Consider the following 26,709-nt stretch of genomic DNA (forward strand, 5'->3'; position numbering starts at 1 on the left):
AGAGGATGATATGCACATGCACATAGTGTAAGAAAAAAATTAAAAAAAATTTTCTGTACCTTCGACAGGAAGTTGAAAGTGAATATTTCCAAACCTGTGCAGGGCTTCTTTGTCATGACACTTAAAAATATGCTAATTTTAGCAAGTTATACATGTCCTTTCTAATCATCTTTAAAATTTTTTTGTAAAATCACAATTAAAACTTGCTTAATATAATAACTGATGAGGACTTAAGTCAGCAACAGTTCCCGAGTATATTTATGGTAAAATATTTACAAGTACTGTAATAGGGAGATGTAGTACTGTACCTTTAGTGAGTAATAAATGCTCTCATTTTTTCATTTACTTTGTAAAACTGCAATTACAGTTGTACTCTCACAAAGAAAATAACTAAAACCAACGTAAATCCTCGAGTATATTTATGAGCAAATATATACTTATATACCGGTAGTCCCCAGGTTATGGCAGCTTTGACTTACGGCGTTTTGATCTTACAACACTTTTCAAATATACTCATAAAAAAATAAGTTCCAGGTTACGGTGGATGTTCCGAAGTTTGCCGCCATAAGCAACGGAAGACAAACTAGTTTCTGGGTGGCTTGCTGTAGGCACTATAACAAAGTGAGAAAACCAGTTTAGTTTGCTGTAGCCACCAGGAGGGGTTACTACAGTGTATAAGGTGGTGAGAAAATCAGTTTATTACAAGGGCAATGCATAAGAACATGTTTTTTTATTACAACGTTCTGAGTTACAGCATTTTCGGACATATGTCATGCCGCTGGAATGGAACCCCGCTGTAACCCGGGGACTGGTAACAAAATGTACTGGGGAAGGGACATGTAGTAGTACATTCCCCATGAAATCTCAAGTCACAAACTCTCCCTGTATCCTGATCTGAGGTATGTGTTGCCATATAGACATTTATTGCCCATTAAAGTAATAAGAATGTTTTTGTGCAAAAGTCATTCAAATATTATGGCATAAAATAACAATAATCATATGAACTGAAACAAAAAGTTCTAGATGCAATTACTGGGGATGAAAAGAGCTCTACCATCCATTAGGGGTTACAAATGATTTTTAATGCAAATCCCAACAGAGTTCTCCTGTGGATTGATCTAACCACATTTGTCATTGGGAATGGCATTGTTGGATAGATGAAGTCCAATGATTTCAGCACCACATACCTAGTAAGATTAGATTAAATATCTCCACAGTACGTAGTACATAAAATCTAGAAAACCCACGTATGAAGGTCATGGCTTGGAAAGAAGGGTGCATTGATGACTTTCCCTCCTACTGTCTACTGTCTGGGATAAAACAATGATAGCAATGGGACTGATTTGTTGCCCGGTGTTGCAGCGGAACAAGCCAATGCACAGTGACTGTTGAAGGCCAATAAGGGAGCTCCAGGTAAGTGGTTTCATTGAAGATTACAAGATTACCAGTCGATTAAAAAAAATTATCGACACACACTGTTTAATCTAGCAACTAATGGTAATGAGGATGTCTGCAGTACTCAATCAGCTAAGAATCTGAGACTGTAAACATAACAAGAATGCAAATGGCACATAATCGCAACACCATAATATAATGATAATAGATGCAATTTACTGTAATTGGTTACGGTAAACAAAAAAAGTTTTTAATAAAATCACCATTTCTGGGTCGACCTGTGTTCGCCGGTGAAAAGGATCCTGCTATCCACTTTTCTAGTATAAATAGGTTCTAAATATACCAGAGAAAAAAGCTAGCATGGTATGCTGAGGTTACTACCCTCGAGCGAGCATCCTAAGGGTGTCGGGTATAAAGTACAAGGCGAGCGGAAGCCACTAGTATTCACAGGTCTCCTGCCAACTAGAGGTTTCCTTTCCAAAATCCCTCTCATGGGGAGAGCCGACCCAACGGCTACTATTTCCCTCTCTCTCTCGCTACTACTACTACTACCCGACCCGAGTGCCATCTTCAATCCTGTTTTTAGATTTCGTGAGAGGTATGAGGGGTGAGGGATATACGACTCTGAGCTATAGTCCTCCGGCCTCCGCCAGATAACGGACATAGCTTCAGGGAGTACATATGTTGCTCCGCTGCCCCGTAGTCTCTTTCTCCGGCTCCTCCAACAGTGGAATTGGGGTAAGAGCCTTGCTCCTACCCCTTCCTCAGTAGAGGTAGGCAACATCAGTTATGGAATTACCTTCCCCTGACCTACCACCTCTGCCTATTCCACAACCAGTGGCTAGGACAGAGAGAAATGAGACTGCAGGGGAACTAAGCCTTGAGGGATCGTACAGTGAACAGCTCCGGACCCTTGCGGTGCCGACGGAGAGTGACTCACCCCCACCGGAGTTTGGCATTTAATCTGCTATAGCTCGGCCCTCATTCTTGGAGATATAATGTAGCCGCCTACGTTCATACGTAGTCCTCCGGTCCGGCCGGACCTACAGAGTTGAGGCCTGTCCTCCTCATAGTCCGTCGGATATTGGACCCCAAGTACCAGGCCGACATAAAATCCAGGAGTGGGTCCAAGACCAAGCAGTTAAGCTTTATATATAAGTATAAGAATTTATTCAGTAATTTAGATATATATAAGAATTTATTCAGTGATTTATATGTTATTTTTTAATGAGTATTCTTGAACTTTATCTAGTTTAAGTTCCATACCACCGCCAGAGTAGCTCCGGCACTCCTTGGGACGATACTCATTAATAATTACCATTACAGAAGGTGCGCTGTCAGTCGCCGGGGTGTTCCGCCTCCCTTGCTGAGACCATGGGGCACGAAGTGTGTCGTTCCCACGCAAACTGCTCCGTCCCCTTTGTAGCAGAGGAGGGACTGCTGCCGTACATGGTTTGGCACCCGGAGGCCTGCACCATCTGCTATGAAATGGTGATGCTCCTGCTGAATGATCAGGTAAGCATCTTAAAAACCCCCCTCCTTCATGATAAAAATTGTAACAAATATATCAATATTGTTCAATCACCTGGTTCCCTATGTTGGATGATTAATTCCCCTTCCCCCTTGACAGTTGAGTGAGGACGCCCGCCAGTCAGCCAGGGCGGACCTGAAGAGGTGGGTCTCCAGGTACGGCCGGAATGCACCGTCAGGGCATCCCTACATTTTGGACACCTACCTGGGAACTCTTTTGTTCAGAGGATCACCTTCGGCGTCTGTCGAGCCAAGTGTGGCGGCCCCCATCATCGCCGCCATCCGTTCAGAGACGGGCCCCCCTTCCCGACAACCAGGAGGATTTGATGGCAGATGTGGCTGCCATCAACATCCACACCGAGCCGATAGCCCTGGGAGAGTAGGTAAGTGGCGAGGTAAGTGAGGCAGGTAGTCTCCTTAGCCCTAATCCTTCTTCTACCTCTTCTTTCTGGGGCTTTGCTAAGTCCACCCCCGCCTGGGACAGCTCACAGTCGGTTCGTCCAAAGGAAAAGACTGTTAGACCGAAATCCCTGCCCAAGGGATCAAAGCCGACTCCGTCAGTGGCGATTGAGTCATCTCCGGCCCCAAGGCCGTCAACCTCATATGACAAGTCGCCTGCTGCCAAGGGTTCTCTCCCTTCAAAGGGATCGAGATCAAAGTCCGCCAAACCCAAGGCGACGGAGTCCAGCGTAGACCACGAACTGCTCGCTAGCCTTCTATTGACGAAGGTTAGAGAGGCAGTAGACGAGAGGTTTGAGTCATTGCGACGCGCCTCCGGACCCGAGGTCTCCGGCCAGTCCGTTTCAGAGATAGTGGCCGAGCAGATCAAACTGTTGCAAGACATGATGTCCGAGCAGATCAAACCGCTGCAAGACATGATGTCCGGTTTTCTCCACTCTGGATCTCCGGCACTTGCTATGGGAGTGCCAGATGCTTCCAAACTACCACCCTTCCACAAGAACAACCCATGGCGGCTTGCTATGTATGCCCCATATGTAGATGGGAAATTAACTATTGAAGGGTGCGGGACCCGACCATTGGATGACTTCGAGTTCCACCCAAAAGGTCTCCAGTTCCCCTTCCTCGGGTTCGCCAGACTAGCAGAACACGCGCTAGTTAGAGTGGACAAGGTCCCAAAATAAACTGTCACCTTTCCGAAGGAACAAGCCCAAGCTGTCTGGGCATGCACCATGGCCGAATGGGAGTGCGTTAACACCAGGTTAACGCCTCACAAGGGCTCTTACACCATGTTTGTGACACCGGATCGAGTCCCGTCACCCTGCACCGACAAAGTGACGGAGTTAACTCTCCAGGCCATAACGGAGGATAAACCTCTCCCGGCTTTAAAGGAGACGGAGGCTACCTCCCTTCTCCTCCCTGCCAGCAGAGAATTCTGGCACGAAGCTCCAGCCACATTTACCGTAGGTAAACTGGATGCGGACTGTGCCTCAACATTATTCTCCGACAAGCTACCCAAGCTTCCGGAGAATCTGTTGAAAACAGAGTTTGAGGCTAGGACAAGACTGGCAAGGTCTGCCAACTCCGTTACCTCAATGGAAATGGTAGCCACAACTTATAAGGATGAGCAGCTGTTCCAGGTCTTAACAAAGAGTCTATTACAGACCTACCAGTCAGACCTGTATGACTTTGGCATGGCAAGACGAGCTTGCAGGAAATATGTCCTGGCGGAGGCTTCCATCAGGCATGAACCCAACAGGTTGATAAAGGCGTCAATCTGGGGGGAACACCTTTTTCCGCAAGAAGAAGTGGACAACGTCTTGAGGGAGGCATCTAGAGCCAACCAGAGCCTCCGAGTCCGGTGGGGACTTCCCTTCAAACAGAAGTTTGAAGCACCCGGACAACAAGCTAGGGCAAAGAAGAGACCGAGGACGTACATGCCCTATAAATCCTCTCGACCTCAGACAGTAGTTCAGGCAGTCCCAATATCCCAAATTGGGAAACCCTCAACATCGAAAGCCCAGCCACAGCAGCAGTTTGTTCTGCTTCAGACTCCGCTAGCCCAGCAACCCTCAACCTCCAGAACCGTCATGACCTCCCCCGCCTTTAACCCCGCCTATGAAGCCAGGGAATCCTTTTGTGGCTACAATAGGCATGCCGGTAGCAGTAGAGCCAGAGGCCACTCCCGACTACGAAGCGGATCAAGGGGTAGAGGATTCAGAGGAGGAAGAGGGTACAGATCTGCAGCCAACCAGTGAGAGCCCGCAGGTAGGAGGGAGATTATATCTCTTTCGAGACCATTGGACCTCCACTCCATGGGCACACAACATAATCTCCAAAGGGAAATGGAAGGAAGGGCCTCCACCACCAATAAACTTCTTTCAGTCCCCAAAAGCGGATCTGGTAGAATGTAACAAGGATCTCCTACAAAAGAAGGCCATAAAGAAAGTAAGGAGACTAAAATTTCAAGGACGTCTGTTCACGGTTCCAAAGAAGGACTCAGACAAAAGAAGAGTGATTCTGGACTTGTCAAGGCTCAATTCATACATTCTTTGCGACAAGTTCCGTATGCTGACGGTCTCGCAGGTGCGGACCTTACTTCCCCGTGGGGCCGTCACCACCTCTATAGATCTTACAGACGCTTAATATCATGTTCCAATAGCAAGGAACTTCTCTCCATACCTAGGCTTCAGACTAGGGTACAAAGCTTACTCATTCAGAATCATGCCGTTCGGGCTCAACATTGCGCCCAGAATATTCACCAAGCTAGGAAATGATAGTCCAAGAACTGAGAACCAAGGGAATAATGTTAGTAGCCTACCTAGACGACTGGCTCATTTGGGCAGCCAGCATCGAGGAATGCCGCAGGTCGACAGCCAAAGTAATAGAACTCTTGGAGTCTTTGGGTTTTCAAATAAACAAGGAGAAATCTCGGCTGGAACCGGCTTCCCACTTTCAATGGTTGGGAATCCAACGGGATCTAGAAAAACACGAGCTATCCCTTCCAACCAGGAAGGCCAAAGAGATAGCAGCGGCTACAAGACAGTTTCTCAGGAACAAAAAGGCCTCTCGTCATACCCAAGAGAGAATCCTTGGTTCACTGCAATTTGCATCAATAACAGACGTCATACTAAATGCCAGATTGAAAGATATCAATCAAGTCTGGATGAAGATAGCCAACAACAATCTCAGGGACAAAATTTCATCAATTCCACCCATACTAGCAAAGAGGCTTCGCCCTTGGACGAAGCACAAGAACCTAACCAAAGCAGTACCACTGCAATTCCCTCCGCCGTCTTTGACAATTCATACAGACGCGTCACTGAGTGGCTGGGGGGGATACTCTCAGCACAAGAAGGTTCAAGGGATATGGTCAAGTACGTTCCACCAGTTCCACATCAATGTGCTAGAAGCTATGGCAGTCCCCCTAACCTTAAAGCGACTAACTCCGGCCAGGAACAGCCATGTGAGGATAGTCTCAGACAGCCTGGTGGTGGTACATTGCATAAACAGAGGAGGTTCCAGGGCAAGCAAATTGAATCACGTACTGATTGCAATATTCGATTTGGCAGCGAAGAATCATTGGCACCTGTCAGCAACCCATCTGGCAGGAGTCAGGAATGTCATCGCCGACGCTCTTTCCAGGACTACTCCACTAGAATCAGAGTGGTCCCTGGACAAGAATTCATTCCAATGGATTTACAATCAAGTCCCGGGCCTTCAAGTGGACTTATTCGCAACAGAATCCAACCACAAGCTACCATGCTATGTAGCTCCCAACCTGGACCCTCTAGCTTATGCCACAGATGCGATGTCAATAAATTGGAACAAGTGGCAGAAGATATATCTGTTCCCTCCAGTGAATCTTCTGATGAAAGTCTTGCACAAGCTACGATCCTTCACAGGACAAGTAGCATTAGCGGCTCCAAATTGGCCGAAAAGCAACTGGTTTCCGCTCCTCCTAGAGATGAAGCTCCAGCCCAAACGGATCCCTCGCCCGGAATTGACACAGATAGTACAAACTCAAACTGTGTCAGCTTCCTCAAGAATTCTGAAAGCCCTAACTTAATGGACTTCATGAAGTTTGCAGCCCAAAAAGACGAGAGTATTGATCCAAGTAACATTGTATTTATAGAATCAAATAAGAGAGATTCCACTCTCAGGCAATACGGTTCGGCTGTTGAAAAATTGGCTAAGTTCCTAAATGAATCGGGAGCCCACAAAATGACCACAAATCTGGCAATCTCATTCTTTAGAACTCTATTTGAGAAAGGCCTAGCCGCTAGTACTATTACAACGATCAAGTCAGCCTTGAAGAAAATTTTCCAAGTAGGCTTCAATATTAACTTGTCAGATGCATACTTCTCTTCCATTCCGAGAGCATGCGCACGCCTAAGACCAACGGTCCGCCCACAAAAAGTCACTTGGTTCTTGAATGATGTACTTAAATTGGCGTCAGACACTATTAATGAATCATGTTCATACATAACCATCCTAGGGAAAACTTTATTCTTAATGGCTATGGCCTCAGGTGCCAGAATATCTGAACTTTCAGCTCTCTCAAGAAATCCAGACCATATAGATTTCCTCCCGTCAAGGGAAGTACTACTATCCCCAGACTGGAGCTTCTTGGCCAAGAATAAGGACCCACAAAATAGATGGACTCCATGGAAAATCATTCCGTTGTCACAGGACACATCATTGTGCCCTGTCACTACCCTTAAATCCTTTTTAGCCAGAACCTCTGCAACATTGTCAGGTCCTCTTTTTATAAGAGAAAAGGGTGGCACAATCTCTCTTAAAGGTATCAAACAGCAAATACTCTACTTCATTAAACAAGCCAACCCGGATTTCATCCCACATGTCCGTGACATCTGGGCAGTGGCTACTTCAACTAATTATTTTCAAAATATGAATTTTGAGGATCTAAAGAAATATACGGGTTGGAAATCTCCAGTAGTCTTCAAGCGCCACTATTTGAAGAACTTAGAAGCCCTTAAATTCCCAGCAATTGCTGCAGGGAGCATAGTCTCCCCTGAATAATAAATCCTATCAACCTCCTTCTACCCCTTTCTCCTCCCTAATACATTCTCCTTTCTACCTGCCTCGCTCGTACTCTCCACTATACCTCTCTCCTCTGGTTTGAGGGGACCTGGGCGTCATCCTGCCGCCAATCTTGCATATAAAACATTGTGTTCCGGATTGTTTTTATAGACCGGACTGTACATATTCTGAAATGTGATAAATTCCTTACAGGACACACTGTCAAATTATGATGTCTTTAAGTTATTTCTAATTCTAAGCCATAAATTTAAGTCTTAGTATAAGTAGTCTTTAAGTAAGCTCAAGTTTAATTATATATTTTGTCATATGTTAAGTTAGTAAATTTAAGCTAAAATGAACCAGGTTTCATTTAACTCCTCCTCATAAGATTACTTGGTATCTAGGTAACTTTTCACCGGCGAACACAGGTCGACCCAAAAAAGGGATTTTGACGAAGGAAAAATCTATTTCTGGGGAGAGACCTGTGTCACCCGGTGAAACCCAGCCCTTCTAATTGACTTCCCTACCCCAGTTCCAATCCAAGCCAAGTGTCTAAAGAATTTCAGGATTGCAGATGGCGCTCGGGTCGGGTAGAGGTAGTAGTAGTAGTAGCGAGAGAGAGAGAGAGGGAAATAGTAGCCGTTGGGTCGGCTCTCCCCATGAGAGGGATTTTGGAAAGGAAACCTCTAGTTGGCAGGAGACCTGTGAATAGTGGCTTCCGCTCGCCTTATACTTTATACCCGACACCCTTAGGGTGCTCGCGCGAGGGTAGTAACCTCAGCATACCATGCTAGCTTTTTTCTCTGGTATATTTAGAACCTATTTATACTAGAAAAGTGGATAGCAGGATCCTTTTCACCGGGCGACACAGGTCTCTCCCCAGAAATAGATTTTTCCTTCGTCAAAATCCCTTTATTACCAACACTACCACACTGCATATTTGACTTTTGCAAATGGATACTTTTCTCCACAAAACATTTTGGTTTTAAGAATTACTATTGATAAGAGATTGCAAATCTGTACCAGTCAGTCAGAAAATACAGGTCTAACTCTAGCAGAGTGAAAAATTCCAAATTATTGTCTCAGGGTGAAGGGACACCTTGAAGGGCAAAACTGGGACTCAGATTAAATGATTATTTTTGTACTGCTTATCAAATTTCTTTCATCTTCCTCTGAAAACATTAACAGTATAAAGCTTTTGAACCCCAAGTTATTACTTTTAAATATGTAAAACTTTAGGCAACAACTTTCTTGTATGTTAACAAAACTTCAGCATAAGAAACTCAAGCCTAAAACCAGGACCAGTTGTTTAGTTACAAAATACATATTGTCATACATATCACAGATAAAAATTTTTTTATTAGCAGTCATATAGTACACCAACATCACCCCATAAAAACCTTTCAGGTCGACTTTTATTTCCAGAGAGTATTCTTAAACACAAGTATCAAGTATTCTTATCCACAGACCTACCAATAACCACAAAAATGGGTAAAGGCACAATATCAATGAAGGCTATGGTCAGTGATTTAGTGAAATAACTAAAACTACACAATAATTTTTAAATTATCAAGTTAATTTTGGGAAATCATCGTTTATTCACCAACAGATTCTCAATAAATGACTTAATCTGGCTCAGATGAATTACAAGTCTCATATTCTTCAACTTCCTTTGGCTTCTTTCAAACTCAACCAATTTTATGAACTTGTCCTGTTACAGCTGTTACCCTTCAGTTACAGAAAAAGTATTCCAGCCCAGTCTTATAAATATAACTTGAAATCTGATACACTACTTATTAGAAAATACTATAAAAGGGATTTTGACCAAGGAAAAATCTATTTCTGGGGGAAGACCTGTGTCGCCCGGTGAAAAATCCCTGTAGCTCATTTTTCAAGTATAAATATATCCTAAATATACCAGAGAAAAAGCTTACATGGTATGCTGAAGTTACTACCCTCAGCGCGAGCACCCCGAAGGGTGTCGGTATAAGTAAAGGGGCGAAGTGGAAGCTACTATTCACAGATCCTCTGCCACTTAGAAGATTCCCTCTTCAAAATCCCTCTGCGGTGGGAGCCGTTCCAAGCGTCCCCTGCCTCACCCTCCACTCGCTACTACTACTAATACCCACGCGGCTAGCTCATTCCTGGAATAGACCTCCAGGCTTGGATTGGCCAAGAGTGGGGGAAAGCAAAGGCGAAAGAGAAAAGGGCTGGGTTCACCGGGTGACACAGGTCTTCCCCCGGAAATAGATTTTTCCTTCGTCAAAATCCCTTTTCTGGGTTCGACCTGTGTCTGCCAGTGAAAACATATAAGAGAATTCCATCCAAGCCAAATAGAAACCAAACCAGTATATAAATGGAGATTAATAAAAACCTAAGGTTTCATTGAAATTGAATTTAATGTCTAAACTTAATGTAAAAAATAAACTTATATGCTACTTAAACTATGGCTTAAACTTCAACTTAAGAGTAATATTTACAAGAAGCTGGTAATTGCTAAAGTACAACATGGTACCCAAATTAACTGGATGGATATGTACAGATGGGATGTAAAACAATCATGGCTTTACGAATACAAGTGGGGAATACAAGTGAGTCAGGTAGGAAGGAGAGAGTATTAGGGAAAGGGTAACAGAAGGGCTAGAAGGAAGTCTATAAGGCACAATTATTCGGGGAAACTATGCTTCCAGCTGCCACTGTTGGGAATTTAAGGGCCTCTATATTTTTGAGATAGTGGCATTTAAATACTGCTGGAGATTTCCAACCCGTATACTTCTTCAGATCCTCAAAGTTCATGTTTTGAAAATAGTTAGTAGAGGTAGCTACTGCTCGGATGTCATGGACATGTGGGACTGAATCTGGATTGGCTTGTTTAATAAAGTATAGTATTTGTTGCCTAATACCTTTCAGAGAAATTGTCCCACCTTTCTCTCTAATAAACAGGGGGCCTGAAGTCTTTTGAGAAGTCCTGACTAGGAAGGATTTCAGGGTATTAACCGGACACAATGACGTGTCCTGCATAAAAGGGAGAATTTTCCACGGAGTCCACCTGTTCTGTGGGTCCTCGTTTTTAGCCAGAAATTGCCGATCGGGTGATAGCAGGACTTCACCTGATGGGAGGAATTCAATATGGCCTGGATTCCTGGAGAGAGCCGAGAGTTCAGATATTCTGGCGCCTGAGGCTAGGGCCATCAAAAATAATGTCTTCCTAAGAAAGGTTAGATATGGGCATGCCTCATTGTTAGAGTCCGAGGCAAGTTTAAGGACATCATTCAGGAACCAGGAGACCGACTGGGGGCGATCTGCTGGTCTCAAGCGGGCGCATGCTCTAGGAATCGAAGAGAAGTATGCGTCTGATAGGTTAATATTAAAACCTACCTGGAAAATCTTCCATAATGCTGATTTTACCGTAGTAATGGTACTGGCGGCTAGACCCTTCTCGAAAAGAGATCTAAAAAATGAGATGGCCAAATTTGTGGTCATCTCCTGAGCATCTGAGTCCTTTAGAAAGTTAGCTAATTTCTTAACTGCTGAATCGTATTGCCTGACTGTTGAATCCCTTTTGTCTGATTCAATAAATAGGATATTTAAAGGGTCAATGCTTGCATCCTTCTGAGCTGCAAACTTCATGAAGTCCATAAAGTTAGGGCACTCAGAATTCTTGAGGAAGCTGACACAGTCTTGAGTTTGTACTACCTGCGTCAGTTCCGGATGGGGAATCTGTTTGGGCCTGAGATTCAGTTCTAGAAGAAGTGGATACCAGTTGCTCTTTGGCCAGTCAGGTGCTACTAGAGCTACTCGGCCTGTGAAGGATCTCAGTTTGTGTAAGACCTCCATCAGAAGATTCACTGGTGGAAATAGGTAGATTTTCTGCCAGTTGTTCCATTCTACAGACATTGCGTCTGTGGCGAATGCTAGTGGGTCTAGGTTGGGAGCCACGTAGCAGGGTAGTTTGTGATTGGCTTCCGTGGCAAAAAGGCCCTGAATTTGATTGCCAATCCACCGGAAGGAATCTGCGTCCAGTGACCACTCCGGGACTCCAGTGGAGTTGTCCTGGACAGTGAATCCGCAATGACATTCCTCACTCCTGCTAGGTGAACTGCTGCTAGGTGCCACTGGTTCTTTTCTGCCAGCAAGAAAATCGCCAGTAGAATGTGATTCAATTTGCTTGACTTGGGAGCCTCCTCTGTTTATGCAGTGGACTACTACTAGACTATCTGAGACCAGTCTTATATGTTTCTTCTTGGCCGGAGACAGACGTTTCAGGGTCAAGAACACTGCCATTGCCTCCAGGATATTGATATGGAACTAGCGGAATGTCTCCAACCATGTTCCTTGTACCTTTCTGTGTTGAGAATACCCTCCCCATCCACTTAGAGATGCATCCGTGTGGATAATTAGAGACGGAGGAGGGAATTGAAGAGGTACTAACTTGGACAGGTTCCGATGATCCGTCCAAGGACGGAGCCTCTTTGTCAGAATAGGCGGAATCACTGAGGTCTTGTCTCTGAGTTTGATATTGGCTCTTGATCTCCAGACCCGATTAATATCCTTCAATCTGGCCTTTAACAGGATGTCCGTCACGGATGCGAACTGTAGCGAACGTAGAATCCTTTCTTGGGCCCGGCGAAAAGCTTTCTTGCTCTTTAGAAACCGCTTCATGGCTTTTGCTATTTCTTTTGCCTTCTTGATTGGGAGAGATAGCTCGTGTCTGTTCAGGTCCCATTGGATTCCCAGCCACTGGAAACGAGAAGCTGGGGTGAGCCTGGATTTCTCTCTGTTTATCTGGAATCCTAGTGATTCCAGAAATTGCATCACCTTGTATGTTGATCTGCGGCATTCCTCGACGCTGGTTGCCCAAATGAGCCAGTCGTCTAGGTAGGCTACTAACAGAATGCCCCTCGTTCTTAGTACTTGTACTATCATCTCTCCTAGTTTGGTAAATATTCTGGGTGCAATGTTGAACCCGAACGGCATGACTTCGAATGAGTAAGCCTGTTACCCTAGTATGAAACCTAGGTGCGGAGAGCAGTTCCCATCCATAAGATCGATAGAGGTGGTGACGGCCCCACGAGGAAGTAAGGTCCGCACCTGCGAGGTGGTCAGCATGCGGAACTTGTCGCAGCGAATGTACAAGTTGAGACGGGACAAGTCCAGAATCACTCTTCTTTTGCCTGAGCCCTTCTTGGGGACACTGAACAGACGTCCCTGAAATTTTATGCGCCTCACTTTCTTTATTGCCTTCTTCTGGAGGAGGTCCACCATAGGCTTTTGATAAAAGGTGACTGGTGTAGGAGGCCCTTTCTCCCAACTCCACCCCAAGCCTTTCAAGACTATACTGTGGGCCCATGGACTGAAGGTCTGTTGGTACCGGAAAAGATACAGCCTCCCTCCTACCTGCGGACCCTAACTGGTTGGGTGCAGGTCTGGAGCCTCTGCCTCCACGGAAGCCTCTACCTCTTGCTCCGCCACGTAGTCGTGGGCCACCTCTGGCCTGGCTACTTCCGGCATGCCTACTATAGGAACGAAAGAGATCTCTTGCTTCATAGGTAGGGTTAACGACCGGGGAGGTTACTATAGCCGAAGAGGTAGATGGCTGTGGGGCTGACGGAGTTTGCACCAAGACAAACTGCTGTTGGGGGTGCACTTTCGAGGTGGAAGGTTTTCCGACCTGGGAAACTGGCACTGCTTGAACTATTGCTTGTGGACGGGATCCCTGGTAAGGGTTACATCTCCTTGCCTTCTTCTTGGATTTGGATTGGTGTTCGGACCCTTCGAACTGACGTTTGAAGGGGAGACCCCAGCAAACCCGAAGACTCTGGTTGGCCCTGGATGCCTCCTGGAGGATGTTGGTAACCTCCTCTTTTGGGAAAAGGTTTTCTTCCCAGATAGAAGACTTAATGAGCCTATTGGGCTCATGTTTTATGGAGGCAAAGACGTGCTTCCTACAAGCACGTCTTGCCACAGCAAAGTCGTACAGGTCTGACTGGAACGTTTGTAAAAGCGCCTTAGTCAGAACCCTGAACACCTGCTCCTCATTGTAGGTGGATACTACCAACTCCGCCGCAGTGACGGAGTTGATAGACCTTGCCAGTCTGATCTTTGCCTCGAATTCTGTCTTCACTAGGTGATCCGGAATCCTAGGTAATCTCTCGGAAAACAGGTCGGAGGCACAGTCCGGGTCGAGTTTACCTGTGGTAAACGTCGCCGGAGCGTCCTTCCAAAAGTCTGGTCCGGTTGGAAAGGGAAGGGAGGTAGCCTCCGTCTCTCTCCATACTGGTAGTGGTTTGTCTTCCGCCGCAGCTTGCAGCGTTAATTCCGCCACCTTAGATGTGCATAGTGACGGAATGGCGTCCGGGGTCACAAACATCGTAAAGGAGCCTTTATGTGGCGTTAACTTTGTGTTAACGCAACCCCATTCGGACAAGGTGCGGACCCAGGTGTTTTAAGCCTGCTCTCTCGGGAAGATAACCGTCTCCTTGGGGACTTTATCTACCCGGACCAGCGCATGTTGGGCCAGCCTCACAAACCCGGGGAATGGGAATTGGAGGCCTGGAGGAAACAACTCGAAGTCCTCAATTGGCCGGGTTCCGCACCCTTCAATAGTGAGTTTCCCGTCCGAGAACGGGGCATGTAGCGCTAGCCTCCAAGGATTCTCCTTATCAAAAGGAGGAAGCTTGGACGCATCCGGTACCATCATAGATAGTGCCGGAGTACCGGAGTGGAGTAGTCCGGAGAGCATATCCTCCAAAAGCTTTATCCTCTCAGTCAGAGACATAAACGCCTGACCAGAGGCATCCTGGACTGAGGAGAGGTGCATTGCCTCAAGCCTCTGATCTATGACTCCACTAACCTTCGACAACAGAAGGCTAGTGAAGGCTTCTAAGTCAACCCCAGACTCCGCCGCCCTAGGGACGGTGGACTGTAAACCCATTCCCACAGTAGGGGAAGGGTTTAGGGCAGCAGGCGATTGAGCAGAGGTCGACGGCTGTGGGGCCGAGGACGACTCCGTCGCCGCTGGCAGAGCTGGTTTTGTGCCTTTCTTTAAGGCTTTTTTTAAGGGGTTTTACTTTGGGAGCGACAGAAAGTGCTCCCACAGCAGGAGGGGTGGGCCTGGAGAAGCCCAGGAAGGAAGAGGAAGAAGAAGGAGTAGGACTAAGTAAATGATTCGCCTCCCTTACCTCCCCACCTACCTGCTCCTACGTGACCATAGGTTCAAGGTTTATATTGATGGCCACCACGTCGTCCATTAAGTCCTGGTCGTTGGTGGCCGGCATGGTTGCCAACCGGATGGCTTCGATCAGCGGTTCCGCTATCTCCGCTGGCACCGCTGTGGTGGCTGTGGCCCCTTGGAAAAGGAGAGCACAAAGTCCTGCGTCTAGCACGTATGGCTGTCCTTTTGGGGCGTTCTTGCCAAAGCCGGCCACCCACTTCCTTAAGTTGGTCCTTGCTTTGTGCCGGGTTGCTGGGTCGGCCTGTCAGGGAGGAATCGTATTAGTACAATGCCTGGAACTAAAGTCAATATAACATCTTATTAAGTTATAACAACATGACTTAAACACAAATGGTGTAGCGATGTACTTTCATGCTTATCAACTAGAGGAAACCATCTCAGAGCACACCGTACATACGTCGGGGTGCCAGACCATGTAGTTTTCCAACTGTAACGCGAAGTTAGCGTGTGAGCAGCACACAACATGGCCATACGACTTGCATAGGGAGGCAGGGCACCCCTCTGCCTGGCAGCGAACCATCTGTAATGGAAATTGATTACGAACACAGAACTTCAGTAAGTAACGGAGAGAGCATACACCTTTACCTAGATGGGTCAAGATCTATTCACTACATAAGATCAAAATAAGTACTATGAATAAAGTAATTACTTTGGGTGAGATTGCCTGGTCTTGATTCCGTCCCTAGAATAGGTATCGGTTCGTTATGTGGGATCTGAGGTCCACCGATGCCGGAGAGGGGGGGAAGGGGTTCTCTCCGCTACCCTCACAGGCATCTGGCTGAGTCGGAAGGCTACATTACGTAGCCGGACCTAGTTGATGAATTCTGCCGAAGCTGAGAGTGAGGATGGAATAGAGCACTGGCAATACATTCTTAATGCTCCATTGCCGAGTGTGGGGTGAGTCACACTGGCATGGTCATTATAGGACCAGAGCTATATGGGGGCCCCAAAGCTCCATCCGCTAACTGAATCGTTTCCTAACATCCCTTATAATGCCGGAGGAAAGGGGCTGGTGTGGGGAGGGGGTCAGTAGGGTATACCTCTGAACCTGAACGCACTAATTTAAAGGGAGCGTAGCTCCCAGCCTGATTCCATCAGAGTGAGAAGGGTTGGAGAACGAAGCAACGAGCGACGGAGCTGCTATAATGAATGCTCCGGAGCTACGTCCGCCGACTGGTGCGGTACCGCTTGTGAGTCGACGGCGCCTACTCGTAGATACAGTAAGAGGAGGGGGGGGAAGGAACGTGGCGCATGTGGTCACGATCGCCTGGCCACCCACCCGATCAGAGATGGACCTATACCAGGCTATATGGCCTACCCTTTGTAGGGAGAAGGCCGGCTGGCTCATGGCCAGTCGTGGTTAGGTGGTGGTCGCTCTCGATCAGGAGGCTATGCCGGGTTAGGCCAGACATACCAGACTGGCATTTACATAACATACACACAATATAAATACTACAATATATACTATATTCATAGCGAGGTCTAATGGAGGAGTTGCAAGGATATTAGGCCAAGAAAGGCGGGGAGGAAGCACCCGTAAGGATCCATCTAAGTTCCGAGAACACAACAGAACTGGACAGGGTAGGCCAATTGACTGCCCCTGCCAGACTGAAGTGGACAGTAGACCTTGACCAAACCTACTACATCGAAATTCTTAAATCTAGACCAGCCGGGCGGGTGGCCTCAACCAAACCTACTAAACCAAATTTGTTCGATTTAAACCGGGGAGGTAGATCCGAGAGCACACCGGTTGAGAAACAATTATATTTTAACTTCCTCTCTGCTAGCCTAATAGCACCACAGGGGGAGTTAGGTGTGTTTAAGGGTACTAGATAAGGGACCCCCAGTCTACCTTCCTAGGCTAGCCTAGGCTAGGTTCAACTAGGTGAGATGAGGCAACTCCTCCAACCTCAGTAAATCAATCATGTACATAATCAAGACTTATCTAAGATCGTGCTACTCATACATATCCTCCTACTAGAGGAGGGAGGGAGAACGAGAGAGAGAGAGAGGGGGAACGGCGCCTTCCTCTCTTTTCCCGAATATGATAATTACGACAATAATGATATTGTGTATCGTTATAAATCATGCAGAGATCGGCGCCAACCCCCCCTTGAACCGCTGGGGAGGGGGCCTTTTATTTATGACGTAAACTAACGCACTGCTCTGTACCCCCAACGAAAGCCAAGAGCGGGTTAGGCCTACTCTAATATTAGTACGGATAGGTTAATTCTGCAATACATATATGTTACTGATGACAATGCATCACTTAAGATAAAGTACATATGCCTGACATATAATATGTGAATATTTCGAAGGTTTTGTGTGCTGAAAATTTGCACGTACTACGATGATGCTCCCAAAATGGTGGCTCAGCCGACGGAGCCTACAATACTATTCTGAAGGGCCGAAGGCGAATTATGGGAATATTTCAATCATAAAAATCGAAAACACGTAAATTGGGGTACTCAACTTAGGTGTAGAAGAAATATCTGCCGTTGCCATGGTGAAAAAATGGACAAAACTCCTGGAGCGAAACTACGTGAAGCACACACATAGACCGCTAATACAGGAATGAGCTAGCCGCGTGGGTATTAGTAGTAGTAGCGAGTGGAGGGTGAGGTGGGGGACGCTTGGATTTTGAAGAGGGATTTTGAAGAGGGAATCTTCTAAGTGGCAGAGGATCTGTGAATAGTAGCTTCCACTTCGCCCCTTTACTTATACCGACACCCTTAGGGGTGCTCGCGCTGAGGGTAGTAACTTCAGCATACCATGTAAGCTTTTTCTCTGGTATATTTAGGATATATTTATACTTGAAAAATGAGCTACAGGGATTTTTCACCAGCAGACACAGGTCGAACCCAGAAAAAACCAAACAGTTCAGTGGAAATATTACTGCGAGGATCAGAAACAACAAACAAATGAGCGCAAAGTACATAATCTTCCTTCCAAAAAAAATTACTGTTCAATAACTCAACTATTCTGTTTCATTTCATTTATAAATGTCGAACTCCCTGACTAAATTCATCTTGAACCTCACCAAAAGCATACTAACCTTTTTTCCACTAATTTCATGATTAAGTTTCTCTAGTTGGTCTTTCAAAGGTTCCTTATGTGCTTCCCATTGCTGTCGCAAGCGAGACATCTTTTCTTCACTATGCTTGATTGCAGCCTGCAATATAATTGTTATACAAATTAGCTTTGGGCACTGAATGTAATATAACCATTTTTAGTTTTAATATGTGTAACTTTAAGGATTCCTTCCAAGTGGTACAGTGTAAAATAACAATTTCTTGAAAATTTCATTTTTCCTAACTATACAAACCTGAGGTCCTTTAACAATAGGAAGGTACTTAGCGGCAGCTGAACCGGTCGTAAGCTTCGAACAAGGGGGTTCGGTAGTTAACTACTTGTCCAGCAGTTGGCAGTCAGCTCGACTGCGAGGAGAGGAGTCACTTTGCTTTAGGCCCAGGAAATGCAGAGTGAGGGGGTGGCATGAGGTGGGACTATGTGTAAAGGACCTCAGGTTTGTATAGTTAGGAAAAATACAATTTTCGACAAATTGTTATTTGTTTTTCAATACATATACAAACCCTTGGTCCTTTAACAATAGGAAGACTCACTTCTTGGTGGGTGGAATCTGAGTCTTATGAACAGACTGGTGTTCGTCCTACCTTGGTTCCCTCCCTGGTCGTAAGAGCAGAGGGAGGGATCCTAGCCTCTGGCCAGCTGATCTGGGTGTGCACCGCAGGATCAGTGGTCAGACTTCTGGATCAAATTTATAAGAGGGAGGCAAGAGTACCTCTTATAAATAGCAAAAGGCAAGAACTAGTTCCTACTTCAAGAGCCAAAATGAAGACATGGGTTTGTCTCTTGTTGGCATCCACTTCCCCCCCTTGTTGGGGAGTGGCGGATAAATACTCCTATCCCTACTGAAAGGGATAGGATGGAGCTCAGTTGTGTAGTTTACCTGCATTGGCCTCCTGTTCAGCGTAGTGGCGACCGCGGCCCTCTGCCCACAGGTAGAGGAGGAGAACGAAGGAGGAAGAGAAGCCAGTCACACACTCTTTCACTCGTCCATCCATGCAGCCACACAAGGATGCGATGCTGTTCTGTCCGCTCGGGTGCTGGGTAGGCTACACAACTTGTTGAGCAGCCACCACGGGTCCCAAGGAAAAAGTGTCCAAGGACCTGTGAGTAATATCCCGAAGGTAGAATGAAGTGAAGGTGGTCTGGTTGGCCTAAACCCCTGCCTTCAGAACCTGCGCCAGGGAGAAGTTCTTGCGGAACACAAGGGTTGGACAAATAGCTCTGACTTCGTGGGCTCTTGGACGAAGGGTACGGGTGTTGTCACTACCATACGTGTCGTGCGCCCTCCTGATCACCTCACGCAGCCAGAAAGAAAGTGTGTTCTTGGAAACTTCTTTCTTGGTAATCCCAGTGCTAACAAAGGCGTCGACACTCAGGCCTGAGGTGTCGAGTTCTCTTCAGATAGCGCTGTAGTGGCCTCACAGGACAAAGCAGCATTTCATCCGCATCATTATCGGTGAAGTCCTCCAGGGAGGGGATCGTGAAAGACTCGAACCGTCTTCAGGGACCGAAGGATTCTGAGTCTTTGCTACGAAGTTCGGGACGAAATCGAGTGTCACGGATCCCCATCCCCTGGAATGCTTGATGTCGAAGGAAAGACCATGAAGTTCCCCTACTCTCTTCGCCGATGCCAGGGCCAGCAGGAAGAGGGTCTTGAGGGTCAGATCCCTGTCTAACGACTCTCGGAGTGGCTCGTAGGGTCTGCAAGTCAAACTCCCAAGGACGAGAGTCACATCCCACTCCGGGGGCCTGAGTTCCCTGGGTGGGCAAGACCTCTCGAAGCTCTTCATCAGGAGGGAGATCTCGAAAGAGGAAGAGATATCCACACCTCGCAGTTTAAGGACTAGGGCCAGGGCGGCTCTGTATCCTTTAACTGCAGAAACGGAGAGGAGCTTCTCTTGGCGAAGGACGACGAGGAAATCCGCTACCTGCTGAAGAGTGGCTCTGAGAGGAGAGAGACCCCATCCACGACACCAACCACAGAAGACGGACCACTTCCCCTGGTAGACAGCTGCAGAGGACTGTCTGAGGTATCTAGCCATCTCTGTTACTGTGCTGCAAGAAAAGCCTCTCGCTCGCAAGAGATGGTGGATAACAGCCAGCCGTGAAGAGACAGGGACTCGACGGACTGGTGGTACCGTTCTACGTGTGGCTGGCACAGGAGGTTGTGCCAGGGGGGAATCTCTCTCTGTGCTTCGGCGAGCAGAGCCAGCAGGTCAGGGTACCAAATGGCTTGGAGCCGTTTGGGTGCCACCAGGATCATCCGAAGATTTGCGGTGATCGGCGCCCTGCTGATCACTTTGCGAATCAGACAGAACAGAGGAAAGGCGTAAATGAAGAGGTTGTCCCATGGGTGTTGAATATCGTCCTCTGCAGCTGCCCATGGGTCCAGCACAACCGAGTAGAAAACCTGGAGTTTTCTGTTGTGCCGGGTGGCGAACAGATCCACGACTGGACACCCCCACAGGTTGAAGAGCCTTTCCGCCACGTCTGGGTGGAGGGACCACTCGGTTCCTATCACCTGATGCCGACGGCTGAGCTTGTCGGCTACCACATTCCTCTTGCCTGGTATGTAGCGGGCTGACAGCTCTATTGAGAGTGCCACGGCCCACTCGTGCACCTGCAACGTCAACTGGTGCAGCGGGAGGGACACTAGGCCCCCTGCTTGTTGACGTACACCACTACCGTGGTGTTGTCGCTCATCAACACCACAGAGTGTCCCACCAGGCGATCTTGGAACTCTTGGAGAGCGAGGAACGCTGCCTTGAGCTCCAGGACGTTGATGTGAAGGTGCTTGTCGTGATGGTCCCACACGCCTGCAGTCAGCAACTCCTCCTGTCGAGGATGAAGCGGAGGTACTTCCTGGAGGATTGATGGATGGGTATCTGGAAATATGCATCCTTCTGATCCACCAAAAGCATGAAGTCGTTCTCCCTGATGGAATCAAGCAGTAATCGTGCTGTTTCCATCGTGAAGCGAGTCTGGCAAACGAATCGGTTCAAGGGGGAGAGGTCTATCACCAGGCGCCATCCCCCCAAGGACTTCTCCACCAGGAAAAGTTGACTGTAGAAGCCCGGCGACTGATCCCATACGATCTCCACAGCACATTTGCTCAGCATGGCTTCTACTTCCTGCCGAAGCGTCACGTCCTTGGTCGAACCAGGAACGTACGTTTGCAGATGGACCGGGTTGGAGGTGAGGGGTGGCCAAGACTCGAAGGGTAGTAAATATCCCTCCCGAAGGACGTTCACAATCCAGGTCCCTCCTCCGTAGCGCTGCCATGTTGCCCAATGGCTCGCCAGGCACCCCCCCACTTCCGGCTGCAGGTGAAGGGGAACGCCGTCCCTAGCGTTTCCCTCCTCTCTTCGACTTCTTCTTCCTAGATCCTCCTCGAGAGAAGGACTGGGAGGAGGGCTGGTTACAGTCACTCCATACATTAGAAGTTGAAGGCAGAGTCTTTCCTCTTGGCTTCGACGAGGCAATCATCTTAGCCGCATAGGAAGCACTAGCTAAACTCTTGGGCTTAGCGACTGCGAGGTTGCCCAGCCACCTTCGAGACTGCCTGGTGGACAAGACGGTCACTGTCGTCAGTGTGCCGCTGTTCCACTGCAGCGACCACCATCTCTCTGGGGAAGAGAGAGGAGGAACTCCGCACCGGTCCGTTGCGAAGACCCAAGGCTGCCTCACGCCCAGCCGCCCTGGTCACTCGAGTGAGAACAGCGTCTCTACGCCGGAGAACCAGGTTGGCCCACAGGTTAGCCGTCTGGTGGGCCAGGTAGGAGATGGCCCTACCGTCAGACTGGCACAGTCTCACAAAAGACGGGTCCCCTTCAGGAGTGATGTTCCCCAAGGAGGCCGCGGCTTTCGACACTGTGAGGGACCACAGGTCGATCCAGGAGACTGCTTGGAATGCTGCCATAGCGGTAGATTCCAAGGCAAGTGCCTCTTGCTGCGAGAACCAGAGGTTCTACGACAGGAGCTTCTGCAGAGACACCCCCGGAGTTAGCCTAACTAGCTCCGGGTTAACCTATTTGTGTGGCAGAGGGTCTCCTGAAGGCACGTAGAAATGCCTCTGTCATGGTAGAGGTGGGGGAAGGAGCTTGGAAGACCTACCGAACCGGAGCGAACCCTCCTGTCCGGAGACGAGAGCGTCCACTTGGCTCAGTATGCTGTCAGCCAAGGCCGATTGCGGCAGACCCACCGTCGTCCTGGGTTCCTTTTTGGGTCCCCAGAACGACTCCAAACCCGATGTGGGCTCGGAAGGTGGGAGCGGCGATCCTTCCCCGAGGTCGTTGTGCTGACGAATCAGCGCAATAACCTCTGAACGACCTCTGGATCTCAGGAGTGACTGCATCCTGCAGAGACAGACCGACAAGCCCGTCCAGCAAGAACGCCTCCTGAGACCCTCCTCCTTCCACAGGAAGAACCACAACAGACCCCTCATGGTCTCCTCCTGCCACTTGCGCATATGATCTGGTTGATCCTAGGATCGTGCCAGGTTCATAGGGCGTCGTGGCGGGATCGTGAGGAGCGCGCCCCTCGCGATCACTCCTGATCGCCTCGCTCTTCCCGGTGTAGCCTGAGGAAGTTGAAGGGATAGGAGAGGAAGACCTGATGCTCCCCCCGTGCCCACCGGCAGAACCAGTGTGCTGAGGGGGCTGCAGGCCATAACCAACCCGCAGTGGCGATCGAGCTGCAGTCCTGGTCGAGCGGCTGGACCGAGAACAGCAGCGACGGTCCCGAGCATCAGAGGAGCTGCTGCTGGTCTCCCTCTCTGCCCTGTCCCGGTAGAAGCGGCGGTCAGGGGACCTGCAGAGTGAGCTGTTGCGGCGGGAGCGAGGCCTGTCCTCATGGTGCGCCAAGCCGCTTGGACCAGCCGAGGCTGGTTCAGGGGACCGAGGGGACTGCTTCCTCGCCTCAGCCTGCGACCGGTCTGGGACCGTCGCATCAGCCCTGGGTATCAGCGTATCGCCGCAAGAGCGATCGCTGGTCTGGTGGGAGTCACCTGAGCGACCCCCACCAGTCTTCCGCTCCATGCCTGGATCCTGGCGCCGAGCGAACTCAGTTGCCTGGGTCTTGGCTGTACGGTCACCCTCACACTCGGTACCTCTCGCGAATGAAAGGCCGAGGCAGAACCTCTGGTGCCAGGCGAGGAGGTACTGGTGTTAGCCGGCGTTCCTCCGGTCCCCGTCTTCTTCTTTCTTGCAGAAGGAGAGATGGGCCCCATTCCCGAAAGAACAGGAGGACCAGTGGAAGTCCCAACCGTCCCACCACAGACTCTTAGAAGTCTCAGGACGAGCCTTCTTAGGGGGGAGGAGGCTACCTTCTTCTTCTTCAGCTGTGGGGCCTTAGAAGTCGAAGGGGAAGCAGTGGCAGACGACGACGACGAAGACGATGATGAAGACAACGACGACACCTTCCTCCCCTTCTTCTTCTTCTTCGTCAGTTTCCTCAGCACCACCGTCAGGTCTTCCATCCAGGACGGAGCCAGGGCAGTTGCTGAAGTAACAGGGCAGGAACCAGCGGCATCCTCTGCACAGGAGGCAGGTCCAGGGGGAGAGCTCTTGGGACACCGGAAGTCAAGGGCTGAAGCAAGAGCGGCAAAACCAGGTGGCGGCGTCACAGCAGGCATCATCACTTCCGGCAGCGGCGCCTGCACAGCAGCTGTTGGGGTCACCGTGGCTACGTGCTGGGTGTACACCAGGTGCAGCGGAGCAGCGTAGCCAGGCGTGGACACCGTCGTGGTAGTCATGGTGGTCGGGCCGTGGGTTACCAGCACTGGCCCCCTTGCCAGGTGGCTCAGCAGCCCCTGAACTGCCGGTGTCCCTTGGAGCCCCAGCGAGTACCAGGCCTGTCCAAGATCTGAGGAAGGAAAAGTCAGGTGAGTTAGTGGGGAGATTTCCCCTCGCCTGGGGGGGGGGGGGGGGGGTGGGGGGGGGGGGGGGGGGGGGGGGGGGTGGGGGGGGGGGGGGGGTGGGGGGGGGGGGGGGGGGGGGGGGGGGGGGGGGGGGGGGGGGGGGGGGGGGGGGGGCAGTTCCCACCCCGAGCGAACGGACGACCCCGAGTACAACTGGATGTCGGGGTACCTTGGCCCCCCCCACCTCCACGCTCGACTGATCGAGAGAGGAGAAGGAGCGAGAAACCTCCCGAAGGGGAAGGAGCCATACGAGGGAGCTGAGATGGAGGGAGAAAAGAAAACGTGTCATTAACCAAGGGCGTAGCCGGAGAACCCTCTGATGACTCCTTGGCCGGCTTACGCGGCTTCTTCCTCCCCCCATAGCGCTCCCACTGCTCCTCCGACTAAAAAACACATACATCACATGTCTCGGTGCGAGAGCATTCTCACCCTCGACACCAAGTACAAAACTCATGAGGGTCAACCTCAACAGAGGACCAAAAGGCCCCACACTTACGGCCCTCCACACCAGGGCACAATCTGCGGCTGATGAGGGGGGCGAGGGGGTCTCTCCGGCTCTCAGGATTCCATTTCGAATCAAAATAATCACAATAATCACTGTATGATATACAAAAACACACACGTACTTACATAAATATCCTTACACAAATACACACAGTAAGAGAGAAAGAAAAAAGCCTTTACGCAGTGAAGCAAACAAAGTATATGATAAGATGCGGGCAGAGAGGCGAGCAACACATCCATCCACTAACGCGGCCGAAAGCAAAGTGACTCTTATCCCCGCAGTCAAGCTGACCGCCATCTGCCGGACAAGTAGTTAACTACCGAACCCCCTTGTTTGAAGCTTACGACTGGTTCAGCTGCCGCTAAGTACCTTGCCATTGTTAAAGGACAGAGGGTTTGTATACGTATCGGAACAAATGTAATTCCTTCCAAGTAGCATACTGTAAAATGTGATTCCTTTCAAGTACTATACTGTAAAATGCAACTGTCATTGAAAATTAAATTCAGCATATCTATATATAAAATTCATATTGTCATCATACAAAATAATGAAAGAAGTCACCAACTTTTTCACAACTGGTAAGCCTTCCTTGTCACAAAAACAGTAAAATATGTGGGATAAGGTATCAAGAACTCAATGTGCAGGGTGTATGTAACAGGAACCAAAGTTCTATCACTTTTCATGCATTTCTCCATAAAAAGAAAAACCTCTCTTTTGAATTGCAAAATTTACTTTCCATACAAACCATGGTCTTTGAGTGCCATTACACTTCCACCACGATAGAAAATGGGATATTTTAGAGGGGAACAATTATTTTTTAATAAATTTTTTGCACACTGATTTTTCAGGTTTCTTTTTACAATTTGTCATTCACAGTGCCATAAAAGCAATGAACAAGGATGTCCATGAACCAATCTAAACATTTCTTTTAGCACTAACATTTCAAGTTATGTTTATTTACATGTAAAACAGTCCAAAATATAGTGTACTATACCTCCAACTTGATCCAATCTAGGACCATTCATAGACTTTTACATGTTTTACAATCTGTCGTTCACAGTGCCATACAAGCAAACATAATTGTCCATGAACTAAACATTCTTTCTTAACAATAACATTTCTAAATATGTTTACTTGCGCATAAAACAGTCCAAAAAAGTGAATAACTTACTCAACCCTATCCTATGCTAGAATTCAAGCGGCATGGTGACTGCCTAAGTTAGAAGAATGATCGAATTTTAGTAACTAAAACTCGATAATTCCTCAAACTTAGGTAGTCAGCATGCCGCTTAAATTTTAGCTCATACAGTAATATTCTTATAAAATAAAAGTATGACTTATTTAGTTTTCTGTAAAAGAAAACTATCGAGATGGTCTGTCTGTGAGCACTTTTCTGTATGCCCTCAGATTGTAAAAACTACTGAGGCTAGAGGGTTGCAAATTGGTATGTTGATCATCCACCCTCCAGTCATCAAACATACCAAATTGCAGCCCTCTGGCATCTGCAGCTTTTATTCTATTTAAAGTTAAATTTAGCCATAATCATGCATCTGGCAACCAGACAGGCCACCACTAGCTGTGGTTAGTTTCATGGGTCGCAGCTCATACATCATTATACCGAGACCACCGAAAGACACAAACAGCTAAAAAATTCTGAGATGTTTGTTTAAATAAAGTGCTGTTCCATGCATGTGTGTACTGCACCTGTATTTCAGAACAATCACACTAGTACAGCTAATAATCAATATTAATAAAATATATAAAAACTGTTTTTTACATTAACTTTATTGATATGATTTTATTTCACTGTTTCAGAATGTGCTCTGAAATTCTACTTTTCATATGCAAAGGTCAAATCATAAAATAAAAGTTTTATCCAAAATAATTAAAATCTATATAAATTTGTTGATTTACTTCATCCAATTACATAGCATGTATTATCATCATCTTATGATATAAACGATAAACATTACAATCATGCACCATGTACATTCTGATAATTTTATATTCTCTAAATCATAAGTTGACCGAGCTTTA

General features: G+C 47.8%; 1 protein-coding gene across 4 annotated transcripts in view; it reads right to left on the minus strand.

Moving 5' to 3' along the window:
* Positions 1–26,709, minus strand: part of LOC135216346 (coiled-coil domain-containing protein 22-like) — a 394,256-nt gene that overhangs the window by 174,182 nt on the left and 193,365 nt on the right. For all 4 annotated transcript variants that reach the window (XM_064251575.1, XM_064251573.1, XM_064251574.1 and 1 more), the window contains exon 7: positions 18,216–18,332. In XM_064251575.1, coding sequence (XP_064107645.1) covers positions 18,216–18,332 — 117 coding nt within the window. The remainder of the gene's footprint in view (positions 1–18,215; positions 18,333–26,709) is intronic.

The sequence above is a fragment of the Macrobrachium nipponense genome, chromosome 6, assembly GCF_015104395.2.
Source record: "Macrobrachium nipponense isolate FS-2020 chromosome 6, ASM1510439v2, whole genome shotgun sequence".
In the NCBI taxonomy this organism is placed as follows: Eukaryota; Metazoa; Arthropoda; class Malacostraca; order Decapoda; family Palaemonidae; genus Macrobrachium; species Macrobrachium nipponense.